General features: G+C 31.5%; 1 protein-coding gene and 1 long non-coding RNA gene across 2 annotated transcripts; one reads left to right on the forward strand and one right to left on the reverse strand.

Annotated features, from left to right (window-relative positions):
- Positions 1–426: 426 nt before the first annotated feature.
- On the reverse strand, positions 427–22,284 carry LOC127706655 (serine/threonine-protein kinase greatwall-like). The gene is made up of 15 exons (XM_052211310.1): positions 22,279–22,284; positions 21,307–21,362; positions 20,234–20,364; positions 19,117–19,208; positions 14,972–15,111; positions 13,972–14,060; positions 11,810–11,922; positions 9,606–10,174; positions 8,475–9,189; positions 5,269–5,433; positions 4,489–4,705; positions 4,047–4,160; positions 3,053–3,154; positions 1,433–1,543; positions 427–603 (listed from the first exon to the last, which is right to left on the reverse strand). The coding sequence occupies exons 1-15, from the start codon at positions 22,282–22,284 to the stop codon at positions 557–559; spliced, it is 2,667 nt and encodes an 888-aa protein (XP_052067270.1). The 3' UTR covers positions 427–556.
- On the forward strand, positions 16,276–18,124 carry LOC127705965 (uncharacterized). The gene is made up of 2 exons (XR_007984129.1): positions 16,276–16,751; positions 17,979–18,124. It is a non-coding gene; the product is annotated as an uncharacterized LOC127705965 (long non-coding RNA).
- Positions 22,285–23,506: the final 1,222 nt, after the last annotated feature.

Below are 23,506 nucleotides of genomic sequence, written 5' to 3' on the forward strand. Positions count from 1 at the left end.
ATGTTCATCTTACAGCAAATCTAAATGCAATGTTGTTAACTTCTTGCTTCCAATCTTAAAAGCATATATTTGAGATTCATTCAATTATGAAAATGAGGTCACGGTTTAATGCCACATGACTAAATGACATAGTCTCAGTGAAGAATGTACATACAAAAACTTTGGGTTTAAGAATTTACTTTTTTTTTTTAAATTAAACCGAAATCCTAAAACTTAAGAAGTTACTATATCACTAAAGTAAGGTTGACAGATCACATATGCCACACAAAAAGCAGAGCACAAGGCATATAATATGTATATATGCATAATACTAGATTGCACAACTCTTAAACTTAAAATGCCACCATCACTAGAATTGCATACAAGCATGTAAGCTAAATTTATCACAAGCAAGAAAATAATAACTTGAAAGATGATGTTGTTAAAAATAATTGGCAAAATCTGTATATCACATATGCTTAGCTAAATGAAAGATATAATGAAATGTCATTTTGTAAAAAATCTGGTATCTACAGATTCCTTTGTAAGTTTTCTACCATGTTGAGATTCAAAACATTTAGAAATCCACACCAGAAACAACTAGATGCTGCATGGTATTTCTTGCTGAAAAAAGAAACAATATGAGTTCAATCAAGGAGTCAGCTAGCTTTCTTCATAATTTTTAATGATTAAGTTCTAGTTGCAAATTCTTCATTCATTTTCTAGATGAGATCATTTTTATTAACTGAAAGTACAGTGACAAATATTTCTTACATATTCTAAACTAAATCAAATTAATAAATTGAAAACAATCCTTCTGTTCAGTGAGTAGACAGGAATGACAGGAATTTTGTTGTTTTTGGGAAGATAAAGATTTCACTAAACGCAATCAAAACAATATTGTCACTTGCTTGACAGCTATACTTAGCTGTATTCCAGGGAAAATCACTAACGCACATAACACAGAGCAGTGATACAAATTATCAACAAAATAGTCTCAGATATTCAAGTTACAAAATGATGTAAATGGGTATAACCATATCTGACCAAGAAAAATATTTTATCAAACACCACATAAGTAACATTTATTGCATGGCGTATGAATCTATCTCTTCTTCCATTAATTATGGACAAAGGAAGACAGGTCCAGAGCAAAATATTACCCAAATTTGTTCCATTGCTAAGTATAACTTTCACAATACAAAATAAATGCTTACAAATTTTGGGAAGATGGTTTTCTTTTTATCCCTTTTTTTCAGGGTCATAATGGGCAATTTTTCATGAATTTAGGCTTTGAATAAATAACTTATAGAAAGGCTGTTTTTCTAGATTAAACATGATCTGGTTAAATCTTTATTGGGAGAGAATTTTGTAACTAGACTATATCAACTGTAATAAAAATAAATAAATGAATATAGAGTATACATTAGTGTTACAAAATTCAGACACAAACCTTCAAAATAAGTAGTATCAGTTTCATCATCAGGTTGGGGTACAAATGCTGGTTCTATGTCTAGCAAGTTATTCCAATCTAAGTCGCTGAAATATTCCATCTTTTTCACCTCTGAAAGATGAAATAACAATATCTATTACATGCGAACATGTGAGTTGGCAACTATGCTCGGCAGTTGAATGCACCTGCCAAGTGCTGGGCTCTAACTCACAACCTCAGCGTTGACAGGCTAGTAGTAGGGTTGTTAAACTTCTTACACCACTCAGCCACCGAGGCAAATGAAAAATTATATAACTGCTTCAGATCAAAAGGACACTTTTTGTAAATTACTTGCCTAAATGTTCAGAATGCTTCTTGAACTAAATCTATGTTTATTTATATTATAACATACAAAGTAGAGTAAATTCAGAAATTTTAGCATGCATTTATTAGTACCCATTATCAGGTTGTCTTCATATTGATATCGTAAAATATCAGCTGCGAATCACAATATGAAGCTTTTTGTTGAGTGAGCGCAGCGAGCAAGATCAAAAAGGCTTCATATTGTGTCGAGCAGCTGATATTTTACAATATCAATATGCATACAACCAGATAATCAATTTATCGGGTTGTATTTGCACATTTTGCATGATAGAAACAACTGTTTTCTTTGTTTCACCAGCAAACCGGAAGATGACGTGATAAGTTCGGGTCAAACTTATCAATGCTGGATCATATATTATGACGTTGGTGATATGTCAGGGTCAAAGTTATTAAGGCCGGGTCAACGTATTTGACGTCACAAAGCCATGATATGCAATTTTATTAAGAGCCGAGCAGAGTGATACAGACAGAGGGACGACCGATAATTGCAATTATTGAATAATTGACACAAATTCAAGATTAATTATTGCAATTTCAGGAAAAGCTACAAACAAATAATGCTATCAAAAATTAAAATGTGAGTTTTAATTTTTATTTTGCAAAAAACATATCCTGTCACTTTTTTGCTGTGTTCTTTTAGATGAAGGCCAGACCAACATACAGTCTAGGGGAGACATAAGCCGCCTGTGTTAAAAAAATGTTCAAGCCCTGTCATGTTAGGTTGTTAAATAATGAGATTAACAACTTATTTAACATTAAATACAAGATTTTGTTACTCCTAAATTTTTTATCCAAATAAGACCTTAAGTGCATCTCCTCATTTCAACAAATATGCAGATCTATCATTGTTTATAGAACAAAACTCAAAATTATTAAGATTTCTAGCAATTTAGCTACTGAAGATTCCTTTATTTTCTTGGGTACCAATTTACGCGGACTGAAGAAAAATGTTATTTTCATGGATATTTGATTTCATGGTTTTGTCAAATTTTGTATGCAAGCCTATTGAAAATGTTACTTCATTGAACATTTAAATTTGTGGTTCATCTATCCCACGATTAATAACTAATTCACAGTATACAACTGTATGGTTAAACTGTCTGTCAAGATTTCATTATGCACAACTAATTCTTTTGTGAAATGTCTCATCATAACATAACTTATGTCTCATAACTGACTGTACTAATTCATTGATCAAAGGAAAGATCATTTTAGTGGAGGACATGATTTTTAATTAATATTCCTGGGTCTATTTACCTTGAGCAGTAGGTCTTTTCCTTGGGTCCATTGTTAATAAATTATCAATAGCCTGCTGGGCATGTTTAGACATAGCCTCATCTTCATCTGGCCAAGGAACATCTGAAATATAATATATATTGAATCTTGGCTATAAACAATAAAAAAGTTATCCTCAATGAAATAATTCCTGGAAAAATCCTATTTTTATATTATCAAAATACCACAACATATCAGCTCATTTTCATAAATGCAATTCTTTTCAATATAATGCACCTTTTCAAGTTGATATAAGAGATCATTATTCCCAATAACACAAATTCGGAAGTATTTTTGAAGGTTGTAAGGTTTTGCCATTTAAGTTTTAGCCTTTAAATGATGCCAAAAAATCCTTGATACATGTACATTTCATAACCAAACAGACAAACAGACTAAAAGACATAAGCAGTTATTTGATTGCATTGTAAGGGGTTATTATTAAACCCTGTAAGTATGCTATCCTTCAGTGGTACCAAATTGTATTACATATTTTCCATTTGATTATTGTAAGGTTTAAACATTTATGCTTTCTCTCTGCATTTTTTTTTTGGGCAAAAACTATTTCTTTGTCAGCATGTTGTAAGGTGACCATAAAATAAAATTATGGTATTTTTTTAAGCATCTTTAGATATCAAATTTTTTGGTTTGAGCATTGAAAGTAAATCTAGAACAGTGCTTCACACCAAATATACAAAGTGTTATTTTCATAGTTTGGAAGACGGCTAAAAATTTGAAAATTTATGTACAAATCATAAAAATGATCTAAGTTATGTTTTAATCATAGCTTTGTTTTGTGAAACAAAATGCTTTAAAATTAAAAACTGATAATAAAAACTGATAAAGTTTTTAGTAACAATACAATTCAACATAAATTGGTGCAGGTCTCATCTGTTATAAACTTTTGTTGCTGTGTTACTGTTTTGTCTTTTCATTATTCCATTCTAGCAATAGCTAAAGTATCTAAAAAAAATCTCACCTTTACTTAATATATTACGAAAAACTAGTTCAGGTGTCTCATCATTAAATGGAGGAACACCAGTTAAAAACTCAAACAAACAAACCCCTAGAGCCCACCAGTCAACAGGTTTACCTGTAAATAGAAGTCATATAATCAAAACATTTTAAATGACTGGAAAAACTAAGAATGATCCTTAGTAATTCTATACTTTAATAATTAATTTGCATCAAACAACATTTTTTTCTTTGCCACATCAGATATTTTTTTTCCATATGCCAAAAAAGGTGACCCCAAGAGCAAACTGCATTTTATTCCAGGCAGTAATAACCCATCTTGCTGACATGTATACATATTTGAATGTTAAGCAACCAACAATCAATCAATCTTTTGTGTTTTGAAATATTTTTTTACACGCTGTGTTATATAATCAGAATTTAAAAGCCTTATTGTTTATAAATACCATGTGGTTCCTGTTTTAATATTTCTGGAGCCAAGTAGTCTGGAGTACCAAGTATTCTTTCTGTACAAGGAGGTCGTCCACGTCTGACACTCTTTGGTGTCCTGTATGGTGTCTTCAGCAGACCTGCTGCAGGTGTCCAGACCTGACCTGGTGTCTTCAGCAATCCTGGCGTACTCATACAATTACCAGGTGTCTTAAACAATGGAGGTTGATGTGTCTGCAAAATAAATACCATAAAAAACTACAAATCTTTACAAGACCTCTTAGGTTAAACAAAGGGCCTCATTTTTCTGTCTTTAAGCTTTTGTTTTACCTTTTATTTTAGTGGTTGCACTTAATGTACCTTTTTTAAGAACATTTGCAAATAAATGAAAGAAAGTTTATATGTCCTCAGATTTTAAAATTGTCATAGCTATTCCAGCTATGTTATTTACAATACATGAATAAGTACTTGGTCATATTGGTAGGAGTGAAACATGTTAGAAAATATTTTTAAACATTTCTACTCAGCCATGGAAAATTGAACCCTCTACCATGGAAAATTAAAGCCCCCTGTAAGAGGAAATATAAAAATGTAATAATCTGTACAATCTAAACTATATATGTGTCTAAGATGCAGATCCAGGATTTTGAAAAAGAGGGACTACAAACTAGGAGTAGAAAGTATAAAAAGTCTATGCATTAACTATATATGTTTTAGCCACACTTCTTGACATAATAGCAATGATTGATTGGTTTGCTTTTACACATATTAAATGCATTCACTAGACTGTATTATACCTTTTGTTTTCCAGTAGATTCAGGGGTACATGGAACTCCAGACATACCAGAGCTGAATTTGAAAGAGCTAAATGATCTGTTGTCTGATAAAAATTTGTTTGTACTACAGAATCTTGTCATTTTTACTGGTGTTGTCTTTTTTACAATTTCTGTCTTCTCTTGGGTCTGCAATAAAACATTTAATAAAATATACCATTGTATATGTTAGATGTACTATATGCATTTAAATTCATTTTAATAAGGTGTTACTAAATAAATAGCAGTTTCATTAAATATTTTAAAGATGTGTTGCAACAAAAATTAGTTAAAGGGGCACTAGCTACGATATATATATAAAAATCTAAAATACGATTTTTTTTGTTCAATCATTAATGAAAGTGAAATAGTGAAATAATAATTAGCTTTTAGCAGCCAGTATTGTTCAACTTTGTCAAAATAAGCTAAGAAACATTGATGATGACAGTGTTATCCCCAGAAATTTTGGATAGCATCACATTTGGCGTAAAAAAATAAACTGATTTTTTATCAATGTCATTTGTTGTGTCACAGCGATGCTCTAACAGTTGTTTCAGTTTATGTTTTCTATATTCATTTATAGTTACAGTATTATTTTTTTCATCTTGGGCCAAACAAAAATATATGTGTGGTTCCAGTTACCCTATCTACCCAACTAAATGAATGAATGAATGGTTTATTTTAGTGCAACCTGTATATATACAATACTAAATATCTAGTAAAAAAAAGAACTGCTTTTTTTATATAAAAAGGGAAGAGAAAGTTCAACATATAGCAATAAAATTTCAATCAAAAACTTTTTTCTTTATCATGTCTATGAAATTCATTGTTTCATGGTACTCAATGAATTAATCCCAGTTGTTGCTTTATATCAAAATGATATTTTTAACAAAGTTAAGCTACTTTAATCAGTATATTTAAACAATGCATTTTCAAAAAGAAAACATTGAGCAAGGAGATCTAACAAATAGTCTGCTAATGCGTGTTGGATGCGTAGTTTTCTCTTTTGGGATTATTTTTTCTGTCCACTGTGCCATTTGTGCATCTGTAGTTATTATCGTAAAAAGATGATTTTTATCATATCTGGTCCGGTTCCCATCCGTAGTTTACATAATTATTTCAATGGCGGCCGATGAAAAATTAACGAAAATAAACAATGTTTGTCAAGAGATAGGGAATGAATATGACGCTTTTAATGCATTAAATGGATGAAACATTAATTAAAGCAAAGTATGATCACTTTCTAAAGAAGTATCAAACTTATTAAGCTCAAAATAAAAATGTTAAATATACGTTCTCGATGAACAAGTAGTACCGGATGGGAAAGAAAGTAATTTTTTGAAAGTTGTAAAAATATACGACCAAACCTCTTTTCTAAAGAGATAAATCATTTGTATCTTTGAATTTCCATTATGCAAATGTAAATTTCAAAATTGTTTTATGATTTTCTGATTACATTTTCTCCATGTCAAAATTTGCGATCGGACCACGTGGTACAAGTCATGTCACAAGTGTCAGCTTGGGGTATTTGTATCCAAACAGTTATCACCCAAAGGGCAATTAACACCTATTTAATCACTCTAAATTGCCTCTATTGTCCAACTTGAAGGGATTACAATTAAAGGTGATATAGTTTTTATGATCACAAGCGGTAATTAGATGAAAGTTCAAAATTTAGTACATGGTTTGCGGTATAGAGACAAGAACAATAGCATCCTCAAAATAATTTTAGCTTCGCAGAAATTTATTATAGCATCACAGGAAAAAAAATATAGCGTCTCAGTGCCGTGACGCTAAAACGCCCTGGGGAGAACACTGGATCATGAATTATTCACATGCAAGTGAATTATTCGACCCCATTGAATCCGTATTCATGTGAATTTCAATTTAACCCTTTAGGTAGAGATGGATAATGCATGAATTATGCATGTTGAGTTATTTAAAGGAAAAGAATGTCAACATTGAAAGTGAAACAAAGTTAAATCATTTGATTGACTGATTCTATCCACAAAAAATCATTAATATACAGGTAAAAAAAACGATGATTAGCATATACATGTATTTTAAATCTATAATATGAAATTAAACAGACCTAGAAAAATCCAATTGCACGAGTTCCCAATCTATCTATATCTATATTTATGTTTATATCACTTATATGACCATCGGAGGTCTTCGGAGGTCAACTCGATAGTTAATCAGATGGCGTCTAGACTAAAATACACATGAAAAGAAACTACATATTATCGAGCCCATGTCCTATAAATTGTTTATTTTAGACTTTTTACAATTTGGATAAATGTTTTACATTGTTATAAATCAAATCTGTGAATTTGTGTCAAATCGGTGAACATGAATTTGACAGCTAGTGCCCCTTTAATAAACATGTACACTTATGGTATATAAAAATAATATATGAATAAGGTTATGTGATATGATAAAAAAAAAATTTATTTCAGGGTCAACAAGTGGCCATAGGCCAAAAAATGAAATGAGCTTAGGTTAAAATTTCCTGCAACAGAATCATAGGGTCTGTAGGTAAGCAATCAAGTTCACAAAAAATCTAACACGCAAATTTACTATTTATGTCATGATCATTTCAGTATAACCTACAATCAATTTTAGTCCTAATTTTTTTAGTGAAAAGTGCTACAGGTTTTTTGAGGTTGCATGCCAGAAAATAGGCTATTTTCATAGATTCTCATTCCAGTATCGATCCTTTGAATAAAATTGTTCTTAAACGTTATCAATTTAACACAGCAGTAACTCTTATATTGGTGCTTTTTGTCTATCGTTTTTTACGTTAGTTGTTTTTGTGCTTTGTACCAATTTTTTTTAGTTAAGTCAATTGCAACTGATTTTTACAGTTTGTTATTATGTTGTGAGGTTACACTACTGTCCCAGGTTAGAGGAGGGTTGAGTGCTCACAAACATGTTCAACCCCTCCTCATTATTAATGAGCCTGTCACAAGTCAGGATCCTGTAGTTCAGTGCTTGTCATTTGGTTCATGTCTGTCATATTTGTTTTTTATAAATTGTTTTGTTATAAATCAGGCCCTTAGTTTCCTCATTTGAATTGTTTCACATTTTTCAAGTCAGGGCCTTTTATACTATAGCCGAATATACAGTATTCAAGAAGATAACAAAGTATAAGAAGCTCTTAAAGATAAAAGCTGTTATGTTATGTTTACCTTTGAATCATTAACAATTAATTCATCATCATCATCAGAGCTTACAGAGATATTAAATATTGCATGTGGTGATTTATTTACTTGCACATCAATAGTCTCAAGGCTATCTACATGCATGTGTTCTAAAACTGTAAATTGACTACTATCATTATTAGTTTTGCCATTTCTATTATCACAGCTGTCGGCTTTTTGATGAAAACTTGAATGCAAATGCTCTCCAGTAAAACCAGCAAAGTCCCGATAATTCTGACTATCACTTTCACACTGTCTCATTTCTGCTATGGCAAGTATCTCTGAATTCCCAGAATTAGATCTTTTAAAGCGATGTTCATCACCATATAGAGATAATATATTAATTTCTTGTGTCAATCCAGAATTTGAAGACGAATGTTTCAAACATGGACTTTTGTCCAAGCAAACGAAAGATCGTTTTCTGCTTAATGTCTTCTTTTCCTGAATTTGAATATGCTCTATGTCTCCATTTTCATCATCAGAATGGTAGCTATAAAAACTACTTTCAGCATTATTAGACTGATTTGCGTCATCCAATTCTTGTTTCAACGATATTTCTGGCACAGAATCATTCCTAACATCAGTACTTGCTGAGTTTTTATGACCATTTCCTTCACTATCATCACTGTCTTCCGAGTAGGAACCATACCTCATCGATCTCAGATTTCTGGCAGCATACGAGTTCCATACAGCTTCATCTGTCCTAAAATTAAACATGGAAATTTCAAAATAGATTGTGTGATTAAGGTGTTTCTACAAATGTTGCCTTGTGTAACTTAATCCTATATTCTTTCTTTTCTCATGAAATACATGTTAATATATATACAACCTGACTGACTAAAGTGTCAACTAAAATTACTGCTCTATCGTTTAATAAAATTATTAGGACACTCATATTCGACTTAATAAAGTAAAATAAAATAAGCACTAACATAAAATATACAAACTGTTACTACAATTTCAGAATGAATTTTCTATATACATTGTTTAAATTGATGCAAAAAAATTCGCAGATAATTTAGTTTTTCTGCATAAAAAAGTGTTACAAATTGCAAGCAATATCATAATTTCTAAATTTGCAGTTCTATTATTACAAATACCCTAACCATAAATATATACCTATGCATTTGTGGTGTATCGTCTAACTCACTCTGTTGCCTTGATGGTATTTTAAGATGGCTTTGACAAGCACAATTTTCTGTATTTTCCTTCATACAAGTATGAAAAACTTCCTCAATACTGCTATCACTTACACAAGATATATTTATACTGACACTGGAATTGAATACACTATCATCGCTTGTTTCTGCTATAGAAGAATTGTTTAGAATGTGGGATAATGATAATGGCTGACGTTTCAAGTCTCGAAACGATCCTTTTGATTTTCCTTCACTAATTATACTTGAAAGTCTCGAAGATTCCTTTCTACTGAAAGATATATCACTGCTTGCATGGGTTGACCAATTCAACGATTCTTGTAGTGTTGGCGTCAGACTCTTTACAGGTGGAGTTAGTCTTGCTAAGGATGATCTACGAGCTGAGCTCACTAATCTATCTCGTATACTCAAACGTTTCTTGGAAATCAATGGAGAATGTCTGATATCATTAAGATGATTTCTTCTGTTGTTGAAAGACGCAGGTGTATCTAAACTACTGACACTAGATCTAACTGGTGTCTGTTGAGAATTCTGAAATGAACAGAAATTGAAATAGTACTGGGCTAAACAAAGAGACTGAGTTGCAATGTATAGGTTCTTTCAGTATGCAACAAAATTATTGTGTAAGAAAAGTGTATCCAATTATACCAAATTTTCCATTTTTTATAAGAAGAGCTACTGTTGCTAAATATCGAAATGATTTTTCCATCTTAGATTATACACACAATACTGTTTTAAATACAGGTAGAGTAAAACATATCTCTTCTTTCTTTGTATACATCAAAACAATTATCAAATAATAAACAATACTTTATAATTATGGGTATGGCTTTTCCTTGAAAAAAAGGGTAATAGACTTTTGAAGCAGGAAAATGAAGATATAGGATATATGTGTAATACACTTAACGTGTGGGTACCAAAATTGCACTTTTTTGAAAGTTTTTTCACCTATTTATAATCCTGACAAAGGTTTCCATTCTGTGTTTATTTTGTAGATGTGTCCTTATTTACTATATAGTTCCACCAATTTAATTTTGAATTCACATTGAATCATAGAAAAATGTGTTTGTACTGACCTCCAAACAATCCATGATTCTGTAATGAGGAGTACCCAAATTGCATCCATGCATAAATTCACATCCGTAAAAACAGAATAACTAATGTTTGTTTTATTTCTCCAAATATTTAGAACAATTTGACAATAGTCCATGCTTACTATTCATTTTTTAAGAAATGGATGCCTGTAACATATTTTATTTGCTCATTTTTATAAGTTGACTTTTTGTGGATATTGCATGGCGAGATTTATGTAGATTTTTTTTCCAGTTAATACTTTATCTGTTGATATTTACTGTGAACGTTTTGCGTATATTTAAATATATATAGCTATGTCGAAAGGCGTGCATAATGTCAAAAAAAAAAATACAAATTGTTTAGTCTCTAAGCAAACTTGTAAGATTTCCGCTGTTAATTTGGCTAAATGGGTGCAATTTGGGTACTTGGTACAATTCAGGTACTCTGACGTTAAAACTATTAAACTTAACCCAAACAGGAATAGACTTGACAGTTATTTAGTTAGTACAGTTTTGTGAGTTGGAATTGTTTTAGATTTGTTTGAATTGATTGCCCCTTTTCTCTGTTTCATTTTTTGTAAAAAACTACTCCTTTGTTAGCATACACAGCTCATGGGAATTTCACGTGAAATTCACCTCAAACAGACTTATACATGTAAGTGAAACTCACATGAAAATTTTCATGTGAATTTCACATGAATCTCACTTGAAATTTTTCACTTGATTTTCACATGAACTTTATATAAAAAAATTGGTAATTATCCCGATTTTAATTAAGATTTGATAATTAAGATGTTATTTGAATATTTGAAAAAATCTATGTGATGTTCACGTGAAATTCATGTTTATATAATAGATTCACTATAAACTCTTTGGAGGTGAAAGTCAGGTGAGTGAAATTTCCCTATGTAATACTGATTTTTAGACAATATTTATCAAAAACATTTGTAGATAGATTTTATTTGTTGAGGAAAAATATGATTATGATTAGCTGTTAATTTTGTAAGTCTAAATTACTTTGGCAAGAAAATAAAAATCAAAATATTTAGTTATACAGATCAATGTCTACATTATACCATTTCTAATGACTTACAAATCCAAGATTACTCTTTAAAGACAGTATTTGACCTGGAGTCCTGTAGTAGTCCCGTCTACTCTTATAGTTTGTAGGTAGTGGGGTCTTGGTTACATCAATTCCTATTTTATCTGTAACAATTAGATATTAGTACTGTTGTATTCTATTGATTTTCATATATTAAAGTATTATATTGAGAAACATAAAAATCATAAGTTTGATCAATTGATTGATGGTATTCACCTTTGCTTATGGTACACTGGCAAATGTATTCAGGATGACAAAAAAAATAAATTTGTAAGGGGTTCAACAGAACCCTGTGTATCGCTTATGATTACTGCTGTCAGTGTAAACGTGTAATGTTGACTAAAAAAGTGAGTCCATGTATCAGTAAAATACAGAATTGAAAAAAAAATTAAATGCTATTTCTTGGTCTTGAAGATAAGCTTCTGTCCAAATTTCATGACAATCCATGAATGTTTACAAATTTATCATGTCAAATAAAGTAAATCCCAGACTGTCTGTAAATGTTAACTGTAAAAAAAATAAGTCCATCTATCAGAAAAATACTGAAAATGAAATTATACATTCAGAAAATATATTTTCAAAAGTTTGCTTCAGACATTATCTCTTAATAATAAAAAAGCTTCTGCCAAAGTTTCATAAAATTCTATGAAGGTTTGACAAAGTATTTGATGTGTAACAAACTTTAACCCCAGACTGTATCTACTTGTTAAATGTAAAAAAATCTAAGTCCATTTATCAGTAAAATACGAAAAAATGAAGATAGATATTTCCAAAATGTTGCTCTGGATACTGTATTTTGGTCATAAACAAGCTTCTGTCCAAATTTCATAAAATTCCATGAAAGTTTGACAAAATTATTGATGACTGAAAAACTTTAACTTCAGACTGAATCTAAACGTAAACTGTAAAAACTAGAGGCTCTAAAGAGCCTGTGTCGCTCACCTTGGTCTATGTGCTGCAGTGCATATTAAACAAAGAACACTCTACAACATCAAAGACAAGAATAGAATTCATGACAAAATTCAGTTTTGGTGATGGTGACTTGTTTGTAGATCTTACTTTACTGAACATTCTTGCTGTTTACAGTTATCTCTATCTATAATGAACTTGGCCCAGTAGTTTCAGAGGATAAGATTTTTGTAAAAGATTACAAAAATTTAGGAAAAATTGTGAAAAATTGACTTTAAAGGGCAATAACTCTTTATGGGGTCAATTGACAATTTCGGTCATGTTTGACTTATTTGTAGGTCTTACTTTGCTGAACAATTTTGCTGTTTATAGTTTATCTCTATCTATTATAATATTCAAAATAATTACCAAAAACTGCAAAATTTCCCTAAAATTACCCATTCAGGGGCAGCAACCCAACAACGGGTTGTCTGATGCATCCGCAAATTTCAGGGCAAATAGATCTTGACCGGATGAATAATTTTAACCATGTCAGATTTGCTCTAAATGCTTTAGTTTCAGAGATACAAGCCAAAAACTGCATTTTACCCCATGTTCTATTTTTAGCAATGGCAGTCATCTTGGTTGATGGACGGGGTCATCGGATAAATTTTTAAAACTAGATACCTTAAGGATCATTTAGGCCAAGTTTAGTTTAATTTGGCACAGTAGTTTCAGAGGAGAAGATTTTTGTAAAAGTTAACGGACAACGACGACGTACGGACGGACGACGACGGACGCCAAGTGATGAGAAAAGCTCACTTTTGGGCCAGGTGAGCTAAAAACTAAGTCCATTTGTCAGTAAATAACGGAAAAATGAAAATAAATATTTTCAAAATTTTGATCTGGATACTGTATTTTGGTCATAAACAAGCTTCTGTCCAAATTTCATAAAATTCCATGAAGGTTTGACGTGGTTATTGATGCCCTAAAAAAAACTTTTAACCACAGACTGAACCTAAATGTTGATGTCGATGACGATGGAATCTAAGATAGCTATGTCTCACTTTCGCGACATAAATGTTGCAGGCTCGACAAAAACCAATAACAAGCAAGATTTGTTGAACATTATTAAATATGCTATTGTTTGACAAAAAACATCAATTAGGTAGGTGTACAAAGTGGATTTTGTCATCTGCTATTTTACTAAAAAAAAAATATCAAAAATATTCTTTAAAAGACTATCACCTTGTCCTTCAACTTACCAACATCAAGATTAACTTTTGACAATCCAAAATCTGTCAGCTTTATGTGACCTTTCCTGTCTATCAACATATTGTCTGGTTTTAAATCTCTGGAATGGAAGTAAGTGATTTACTACAGACTTAAATAATCTATCAGGTCAACGGTCTTTGTTTTGAAGCAAGACAGAATTTAAAACCCAAGGAATTTGTAGAGAAGATTCAAACATAAAGAAAACAATGAATTTTCTGTAAATGAAACATATGACAATGGAGAGGTACTCCCTTCAGTTATTTGTGCATGAAATATAATTTCTGCGCTACATCAAAGTTTAGGACTGTTAAGAACAATACTTATGATTATGCAAAAGTTCAGCAAGAGAACTTTGTCTATAAAAAATATTGAAATAAAACTATCTATCTATCAGTGATTTTTATCGTGCAATATGCTAAAGCAAATCCGGTCTAACCAGAACCCCTAAGGTTAACATTAATTATTCAATTAAGACATGCAGTGAATATTCTATAGATATTAAAACAGATCAACTGTATAATGTTGATCTGTTTTAATATCTATAGAATATTCACTGCATGTCTTAATTGAATAATTCTACCTATGAAGGTTTGACTTGGTTTGGTTTTGGTACTATCACTGTAGCTAAAATCAATTAAATGCATTGTATGTGTATAACAGCATGTACCATTTTGTCTATATACCTGTTTATTGGAGTTTTACTGCCACAAAGCATTTTATTGCAAGTTAATGAGTTATATCACCCTTTCATTTCCCCTTTTAAATGTAATTTGAATATTGGTTGTATATAAGCTTGCAACATGGTGATTGTGTTAAAGGGGGACATGTCCATTTTATTAACCCATAGATAATTACTTTTGGACAACTATTCTTATACTTTCAAATGATTTAAATGACCAAACTAAATATCTGTAAGCCTTCATGTACTATACCTACTAGCTGAATCTTGGTAGGAATGGTGCATGCAACTAAATGTCATTTAAAACTTACCTATGTACAATGCCTCTAGAATTAAGATATTCTAATGCTAATGTTACTTCAGCAGCAAACAACATGGCCATTTCCTCGTCAAAAAATCCATAGATTGCCAGTAAACTTTTTACATCCCCACCTATCAAGTATTCCATCACCTGAAAATAGTTTACAATGAAAATATATAAAAATATTGAGACCATAATCAAAATGGCAATCACATATTCATACTTTTTTTTAATCAAACAATTCAACCCAAAAGTAATTACCGGTAGCTTTATTTTTGACAAATGTAATATTGTTCCCAAGAATGGAAAATAGTAAGTCTGTTTACATCCTACAAACAAATTTGCTAGACTAAAAAATATTTTTCTGATGTTTGTGGAAATCATTATGTTTGCTGTGCCCAGAACATCCACATTTATTTTAATAATCACAGTCAATTATGGTACATATATCTTAAAGTTCATAATCAGTTATTTAATACTGTTCTGAGATTTCTAGATACATCACTTATATGTGTATCAAGCTGCAAACAAATGTTTCTTGTGTTGTTTTTTTTTAATACAAATAGTTACATACCCCAAGACGGGTATAGCCTATTATTTTTTTTTTTAGTTTCAAAGGTAACATAGTAATGATCTATTTATACAATATCCTTTAAATGTAGACACATATACATGGATTAAGTCTTTTCTTTTTGTGTCCTAAAATAGTATGGAATTTCCAGGAGTATCATTATATATATATAACATCCCTGCAGGCACACGTTGAATCTTTGTTGATTTTAGGTTATACATTGATCAACAAATATTCAACATTGATTCAACGTTGACAATTCAACGTTGAAATTAGAACATTGTTTCAACGTTGAATTAACATTGTGTTGAAACACCAATATTGAATCAACGTTGGCTAAACAATATATGATCATATATAAAACCCAGTAGTTGTGGATACCAGAATTGTCAAAAAAGAAGTATTGGGCACATCACAATTCTTTTTAAATTGACAACGATAATCACATAAAATAGAATATTCAGTAGATTTATCACTTATTGTCGTGGTGATTATAGAATTATATATAAAACAATCGCAGTGTAGAGGGGCCTGATGGGTTATTTTCGTTCTTCGTGATCGACGCATTTTCGCTATCGTGATCCGTTTTTCTACAGATTTTTTTTTTTTATATTTTCGTGATCCGTGATCATGGAAATTTATTTTCTGTGAATCGTGATTGACAAAAAAATCAACTCGTGAATCGTGATGAGACCCCCCCCCCCCCCCCCCCCCCATCAGGCCCCTCAGTGTATATCAGCATAAATTAATCATGAACTTTGCACCCCATATAATAGAAATTCCAAAATTTCACCCCACCCCAAAACATAATAAATTAATAGAACCAGCTTGCATACAGAATCATACAGTAAATATAAATATTTGTGAATAACCCCTTCCCCTAAAAATATGCCCCCTTTTTTGGTGGCTGCTGATGTCAAATATATTGTTTTCATTCCTTTTTTTTCTATTCTTTTTAACAATCTAAAGAGAAAGACGAATATATCAGTTCATAAACAATGGTTGATAACTTGTAATATAAACAACTGATATATCTATTGGAATAGTGATTTTTAAATTTTCGCGGCATTTTTAACATTTGTATTTTAAGACAAATTCAGATATGCGCATGCGCAGTTGTATTTGTTGCCAAAGTTTGAATATCCACTTTCGAGACCACAATGTGATTCTACAGAGTTTTTATCAATATCTTTCCTGTATACAGCTTTTATATTTTATCGTAAGTATATATAAATTGTTGGGATTACAGTAAATACAGTATCGTATTTTAGAAATGTGAGCATATCAAGTTGTTATGAAAACTGTACTGAAAAGTTGAAATTTTACACGAGGAAAAGGGGGATGTTTAGCATTTTACCATTCCCGATTTACCTTGGAACGTCTTATGAATTTTTATCGTTGACTATTTGAATTCATCATATGATTGAATCAAAAGTAAAAAGAAATTTTATCTTTATTTACCTGTTCAATTCAGTTACACGAAATCTCACAAAAAAGGGGGGCTTGAGAAGTTGAGTTGTTTACAAAATTGGGATGGAAAGGTCAGAAGCTATATGGCTCACCAAGTTGGACCTTTAATATTTTACTATCAAAATTGAAGTAGTGTTTTGACAAGGTAATCAAAGATGAAGGGTATATCACATGAGGGTGGTAAAGAAATATTTGCATGCAACGTATTTGGCCTTTTTATTTCTTGTTTTCTTGTCTTTGGTTCGACATGCGTTATTTGTGTTTCCCCTTATTTATTTTCCGTGTTTCGTGTTGGTACTCTTAATTTCTCGTGCTTGTCCCACATTTGATAAAAAAAGTAAACCGGGACTAAATTCCAAGTCAGTCTGGATATTTAAACTATGTGTTCCCAGGATATCATGGATATTAATTGCTATCAAGTTATGAATAATTTTTTTTCCAAATCGGATGCAACTAGTAGACGCGAAAAGGTGACCGCAGGGTCTTCGTGTCCATTATCATGACTGTGTGATCTCCAAGAACGACTGAGTAATAACTGCTAGTACTTTTTCCTTAACATTTACGATTTTATTTCTCGTGCTTCGTTTATCCCAATTTTTATTTTCCGTGCGACGTTTTGGGGATTTTTATTTCACGTGTTTTCGTGTTAAGAACCCCCCTTTACAACCCTTGTATATGTCAATCAGACAGATATCCATGCAGCAGCACAAGTAATACAGAAAAAGACATATGTGGATAAACCTTCAATTTGTTCAAGTTAAAATGTAGTAGTTAGGATTTTCTTGCAGATTATACCTTCTGGTCTATATAAAAGGAAATGTAGTTGAGATTTAGATGGAAGTTTAACTTTCATTTAGTTTTCATGAGTTCTTATGCTTTTGATTTATACTTTAAATATCATCATTATGAAGTTATTAATAGTTAAATGTGTTGAACAGTATTAAACTTGACAATGTTATAACTTTTGATTTTGTAGATGTCATCATGAAGACCTATGGAATCACGGAACAACAAGTGTCTGACCAAACAACAACCTTTCTAAAATGGGCTCCAAAAAGACAGGGTGGGAGAAGAAAGAAGTTGAAGTTTTCACTATTAATAAATAAATTTATTTTAATTTTATCGTATTGAATATTTCTCTATAATCAGTGGTTAGACATTAGAATACATGGAGTAGGAACAGCAAAATTTGTTTTATATTTTGATCACTCAGATATTTAGAATAGACATTGGGCAAAAACTATGTGTATTAAGGGTTGTGTGCTTTCAAAAATTAGGATAGATCAATATTTCTCTATGATAATTTGTGTTTTTATATGCATATCGTTAAATGTTAAAAAAATCTTGGGGGTTAAATTATGGTTCGTAGAAAAGCCCTAAACACACATATTTGTTATTCAGTTGATTGGTTGTTGACATCATCATGGTCAACCCATGCTCTTATCACAAGAATGTGGTCTCTCAGTTTTATTGTTGAAAATTCTTCTATGAGTAATTGACAGTCAATGGTATATATTCAAAGTTTTTATTGTTGCCTATTGTTAACAAGACAATCACCAACCAAAGAACATTATTTATATATCTTTGGGTCACCATACAGTCTTCAACAATGAGCAAAAGATCACATCATGTCAAGTATGACCAGGCAATGATATTATTTAAAGTTCATCAATTTTTTTCTGAGATTAATTTTTATATTTTGGTCTGATGGAGCAGTTATTGGATAAAGTTTCCTGCGGCAGAATGTTGCTATGACAATTAGCATGTAGAGGGCCTTGAGAAGACACTAGCTTGAATATTGCTGAATATGGTATTCACCCTGAATTCAATCCGAATTCAAGGTGAGTTATTGGTTTAAACAATGTTGAAGCAACCATTATTCAATATTGATTCAAAGTTAAATATCAACGTTGATTCAACGTAGGATTTCAACGTTGATACAAATTTGCAAAATCTAATAATAATTCAACATTGATTCAACATAGAAAATAAACATTGATTCACTGTTAAATCAACGTTGTGTGCCTGCTGGGATACATTGTATATGAGAAGCTTGATTTTTTTTAATATTTGTACTTTTGGATATATGAAATAGATCTATATGATAAGCATACCAAATAGATATTCTGTTTTGACTGTAATGAGTAAAACAAGTGTACAATAAATGGACTGGTGGCCTGGGCCATTGCATCTCTTTCTGCCAAAACTAAAATGAAAAAAAAAAATACTTTCAGAACACTAATATTATTTTTAACAAGAATAAGATGTTATTACTAACACTGGGTCGATGCCTCTGCTGGTGGACTGATAGTCCCCGAGGGTATCAGCATCCCAGTAGCCAGTATTTCGGTTCTGGCATGAAAATACGGATTTAGTGTTATTGAAATTTCCTGTTACAAATTGTTTGAAATTATTTAAAATTAAGGAATGTATCTCCCTCATGCAAAGCTCTGATTCCCTGCCCGGCTTTGGCTATATTTTTTTGTCCTTTTTGGCTTATAGCTCTTTTTCTTTTTAATAAGCTTTGGATTTTCAAATATTTTGACCTCGAGCATCACTGAAGAGACATTGATTGTCGAAATGCGCATCTGGTGCAGAAAAATTGGTACCGTTTATGTTATTACTACCACTGGGTCAATGCCTCTGCTGGTGGACTGATAGTCCCAGAGGGTATCACCAGCCCAGTAGCCAGTACTTCAGTACTGGCATGAAAATACGGATTTAGTGTTATTGAAATTTCCTGTTACAAATTGTTTGAAATTATTTAAAATTAAGGAATGTATCTCCCTCATGCAAAGCTCTGATTCCCTGCCCTGCTTTGGCTATATTTTTTTGTCCTTTTTGGCTTATAGCTCTTCTTCTTTTAAATAAGCTTTGGATTTTCAAATATTTTGACTTCGAGCATCACTGAAGAAACATTGATTGTCGAAATGCGCATCTGATGCAGAAAAATTGGTACCATTTATGTTATGTCAGGTATCACTAGCAGAGCAGGAACTAAAACAAATAACTGTCTAATTTTGTTGTATAAGTACTAATAATCAATCCTAAAGTAAAATGTATGATCATAGAATACCAAAATATTGCATATTTGCTGTAGTAAAGAAAAACAATTAAAAAAATGTCCGACTCAAGGTTTGTGTCCGATTCAGTGGCATGTTACCCTATTTTTGCCTAATTCTTAAAAAAATTATGCAATTCCTGTAAAATGTTTTTTATAATAAACCATACCTTGATCCCCCAGATTTTTCTGTACCATGTCAGCCTTTTTCATCACTTTAATGGCATAAATTTTATTTCTATTAATCTTTTTACATCCTAAGAAAACTTTCCTGAAACAGTGCATGAAATACAATGTCTGTCTATAATACATAATTGATACATAACCAACATTCAACGAATTTCAAATAATTTTGAATAGCAAAGCCTATTTAAGTCCTAACTTTCCATTATAATGAAATCATCTGAACAATAATGGATCTAAGTAATATTTGTTATGCCAACTTCTACAGATTCACCTGTGAGTGTTATTTAATTTAAAGACTGTTCATGCTGTACATGTACATCTTAAATGAATAAGCTGTTACCTTGGCCTTTTTATTTTTCTGAATTAATCATAGAAAAATATGAAAGAAACAGATCTGTATTATAAAGGTAAATGTACAAAATGTACACTGTGTGTAACAGAAATCTGATAAAGCCTGTCTTCTTAGCTGTAATTCATACATGTTATACAGTTTCAAACATCCTTTTTTATATTAATAGTCACTTTAATGTGTAAATAAATATTTAAAAAGTTGTATGTGGTATCCCTAGGCCTTTTAGCATCATGGTAATGTGATGCTATTGGAGATGTTTTTTTTTATTATAATTTCTAGAAACAAGATGGTATTTCAAGATGCTCTGTTTACCAGGATGTTATATGAAGTTGTGGGGAGAATAATTACTGTTACACTACTGTCCCAGCTTATGGGGATGGTTTGGTGCCACCAAACATGTTTAACCCCGCCATATTCTGCCTGTCCCAAGGCATGAGCTGGTAATTCAGTGGTTGTTGATCGTTGCTGTATATATACTTGTTTTTTGTTCATTGTTTTGTACATAAATCAGGCCCCTTTAGTTTTCTCGTTTGAATTGTTTTACATGTCATTTCAGGGCCTTTTATAGCTTACTATGCAGTATGGGTTTTGCTCATTGTTGAGCCATAGAGTGACCGTTGTTAACCTCTATGTCATTTGGTCTCTGGTGGAGAGTTGTCTCATTGGCAATCATACCACATCTTTTTATTTTTATATGTAACTTACCCAAATGCTCCTCTACTGATAGGCTTTATGAAATCAAAATCTTCTATATCTGGAGGCTGAAAAACATTTCATGAATGTTTATGAATATTGTAGATAAATCATATTAACATTTAGGGGCGAGCTGAAGCCCATCTCCGGGTGCAGAATTTTCTCGCCGAGCTAAAACCCCATTGGTGGCCTTGGGCTGTTTTATGCTCTTTGGTCAGGTTATTGTCTCTTTGACACATTCCCCATTTCCATTCTCAATTTTATTGTATTTTCAAAGCTTTTCATTATTTAGGCTGTTTCATTGAGGAACTTTGTCAGTAGTTGTATGTCTGTATTTTATCATATCTTAATGTTTCTTGTTATTTGGAGAGTTTGGTGTTTATTATAGGGTAGGTCTTTTCACCGCTGAACACCACCGCACACCACCGAACACCCCAAAAGTGAATTAAAACTATGAAAAAAAAACCAATAATGTGTGTCAATTAAAGCAGAAAACTGTTGAATTTGTTTATTTTTTATCGCAATTTCAAAGAATAATTAAACGGAGAATACACACAGCGTTTGTGAAAGTCTACTTATTATGTTATTGTTTCTCTGAATCAAATACATACGATTCAATGTCTATTTCAACGGTGTTCAGTGTGGTCGGTTACTCTCCTTTTCTGTACGATGTTAAAATTCTGTTTCATTTTATTTTAGTTTTTAATGTTTTTACTTAATTACAACAAAAGTTGAAATAAATTTAAAAAAAAATGATTAAAAAGTATGATTATGGGTGTCTGCGATGTTTTGCCGAGTGTTGATGACTCTTCTACTCTTTTGGGTGTTATAAATTGGTCTCGTTTCCTTTTTATTTGTTAACCTTTCTATTAAAATACCTGAAAATATTGTTTTTTTCATAGTTTTAGATTATTTTGGGGTGTTCGGTGGTAAGTGGTGGTTTTCGGCAGTGAAAAGACCTAGCGTTTATTACTATTATATTACAGACATGACAGATCTTAGATCTCTCTGTTTAAATTATTCACAAATTTTATAGCCTTAGGAGCTCAACACACATAGTGATCAATGATGTGCATTGTATTGTATAGAAAATGCACAATATTTTTGCAAACCATGTTCATGTGTTACATTTATCAAGCTACTTACTTCCCATAAACCAGGGCTCGACAATAACGCTTGTCCGATACCAGAGGAAAAAATTTCATAAGGGTTCCGCGGAACCCAGTGTCTCGCCTACTTTTTCTGTTAATCGCAGGCTCAACAAAAATGAGGAAGTAAATCAATAAAAATATTCCTCTTGATACTATCTTTTGATTGTAAGAAGCTTCTGTCCAAGTTTGGTAAAAATCCAGGATAGTTTATGAATCTAATAAATGTTTAAAAACTTTAACTGCAGACTGAATGTAATGTTAACTGGAAGAAAACCAAAATTTCCTTCTAGATACTAGCATTTGATCATAAACAAGCTTCTGTTAAAGTTTGGTACAAATCTAAAATAGTATAAGAAAGTTATTAAAATTTTAAAAACTTTAACCACAGAGTGAATGTGTTGTTTCCTGACAGAAAATCTAAGTCCATTTAAAAGTAAAATACTGAAAAAATGGATTTATTATTTTACAAAATTTCCTTCTAAATACTAGCTTTTGATCATAAACAAGCTTCTGTCCAAGTTTGGTACAAATCCAAAATAGTATAAGAAAGTTATTAAAATTTTAAAAACTTTAACCACAGAGTGAATGTGTTGTTTCCTGACAGAAAATCTAAGTCCATTTAAAAGTAAAATACTGAAAAAATGGATTTATTATTTTACAAAATTTCCTTCTAGATACTATCTTATGATCATAAACAAGCTTCTGTCCAAGTTTGGTATACAGATACAGATACAGATACCACATGCACCCGAGACACATGTGGCGATGATGTGCCTTTGGCTTTGGGTCATCATAGATCCCCTTCCACGAGACAGCAGCAATCTTAATCTTAGTATAGTTGTATAAATTGACACCTTTATAACTTGTTCCATCTTTGTCCTGATAATTGTTTTTCAATCTCCCTCATTCACATTTTTTGGAAGTTGACATTATGTCTTGTTTACATTTTTCATATTTGCATTAAAGCGCCAAGTACCATCAAATCTCCTGTACTAAAAAGCAATGTCAAGGGAGGTAATAATTAGCAGACCTCCAGATATTACTCGAAAACTCTAATTATA

Source organism: Mytilus californianus, unplaced genomic scaffold, assembly GCF_021869535.1.
Source record: "Mytilus californianus isolate M0D057914Y unplaced genomic scaffold, xbMytCali1.0.p SCAF_6, whole genome shotgun sequence".
Classification (NCBI taxonomy): domain Eukaryota; kingdom Metazoa; phylum Mollusca; class Bivalvia; order Mytilida; family Mytilidae; genus Mytilus; species Mytilus californianus.

Excerpts from the sequence above, each read along its gene's own strand:
- LOC127706655 (XM_052211310.1), bottom strand. Across the intron at positions 14,061-14,971 it reads TCTAGAGGCATTGTACATAG|AGATTTAAAACCAGACAATA; the intron begins GTAAGTTTTAAA and ends CTTCCATTCCAG. Across the intron at positions 604-1,432 it reads TGATACTACTTATTTTGAAG|CAAGAAATACCATGCAGCAT; the intron begins GTTTGTGTCTGA and ends TTCTTTTTTCAG.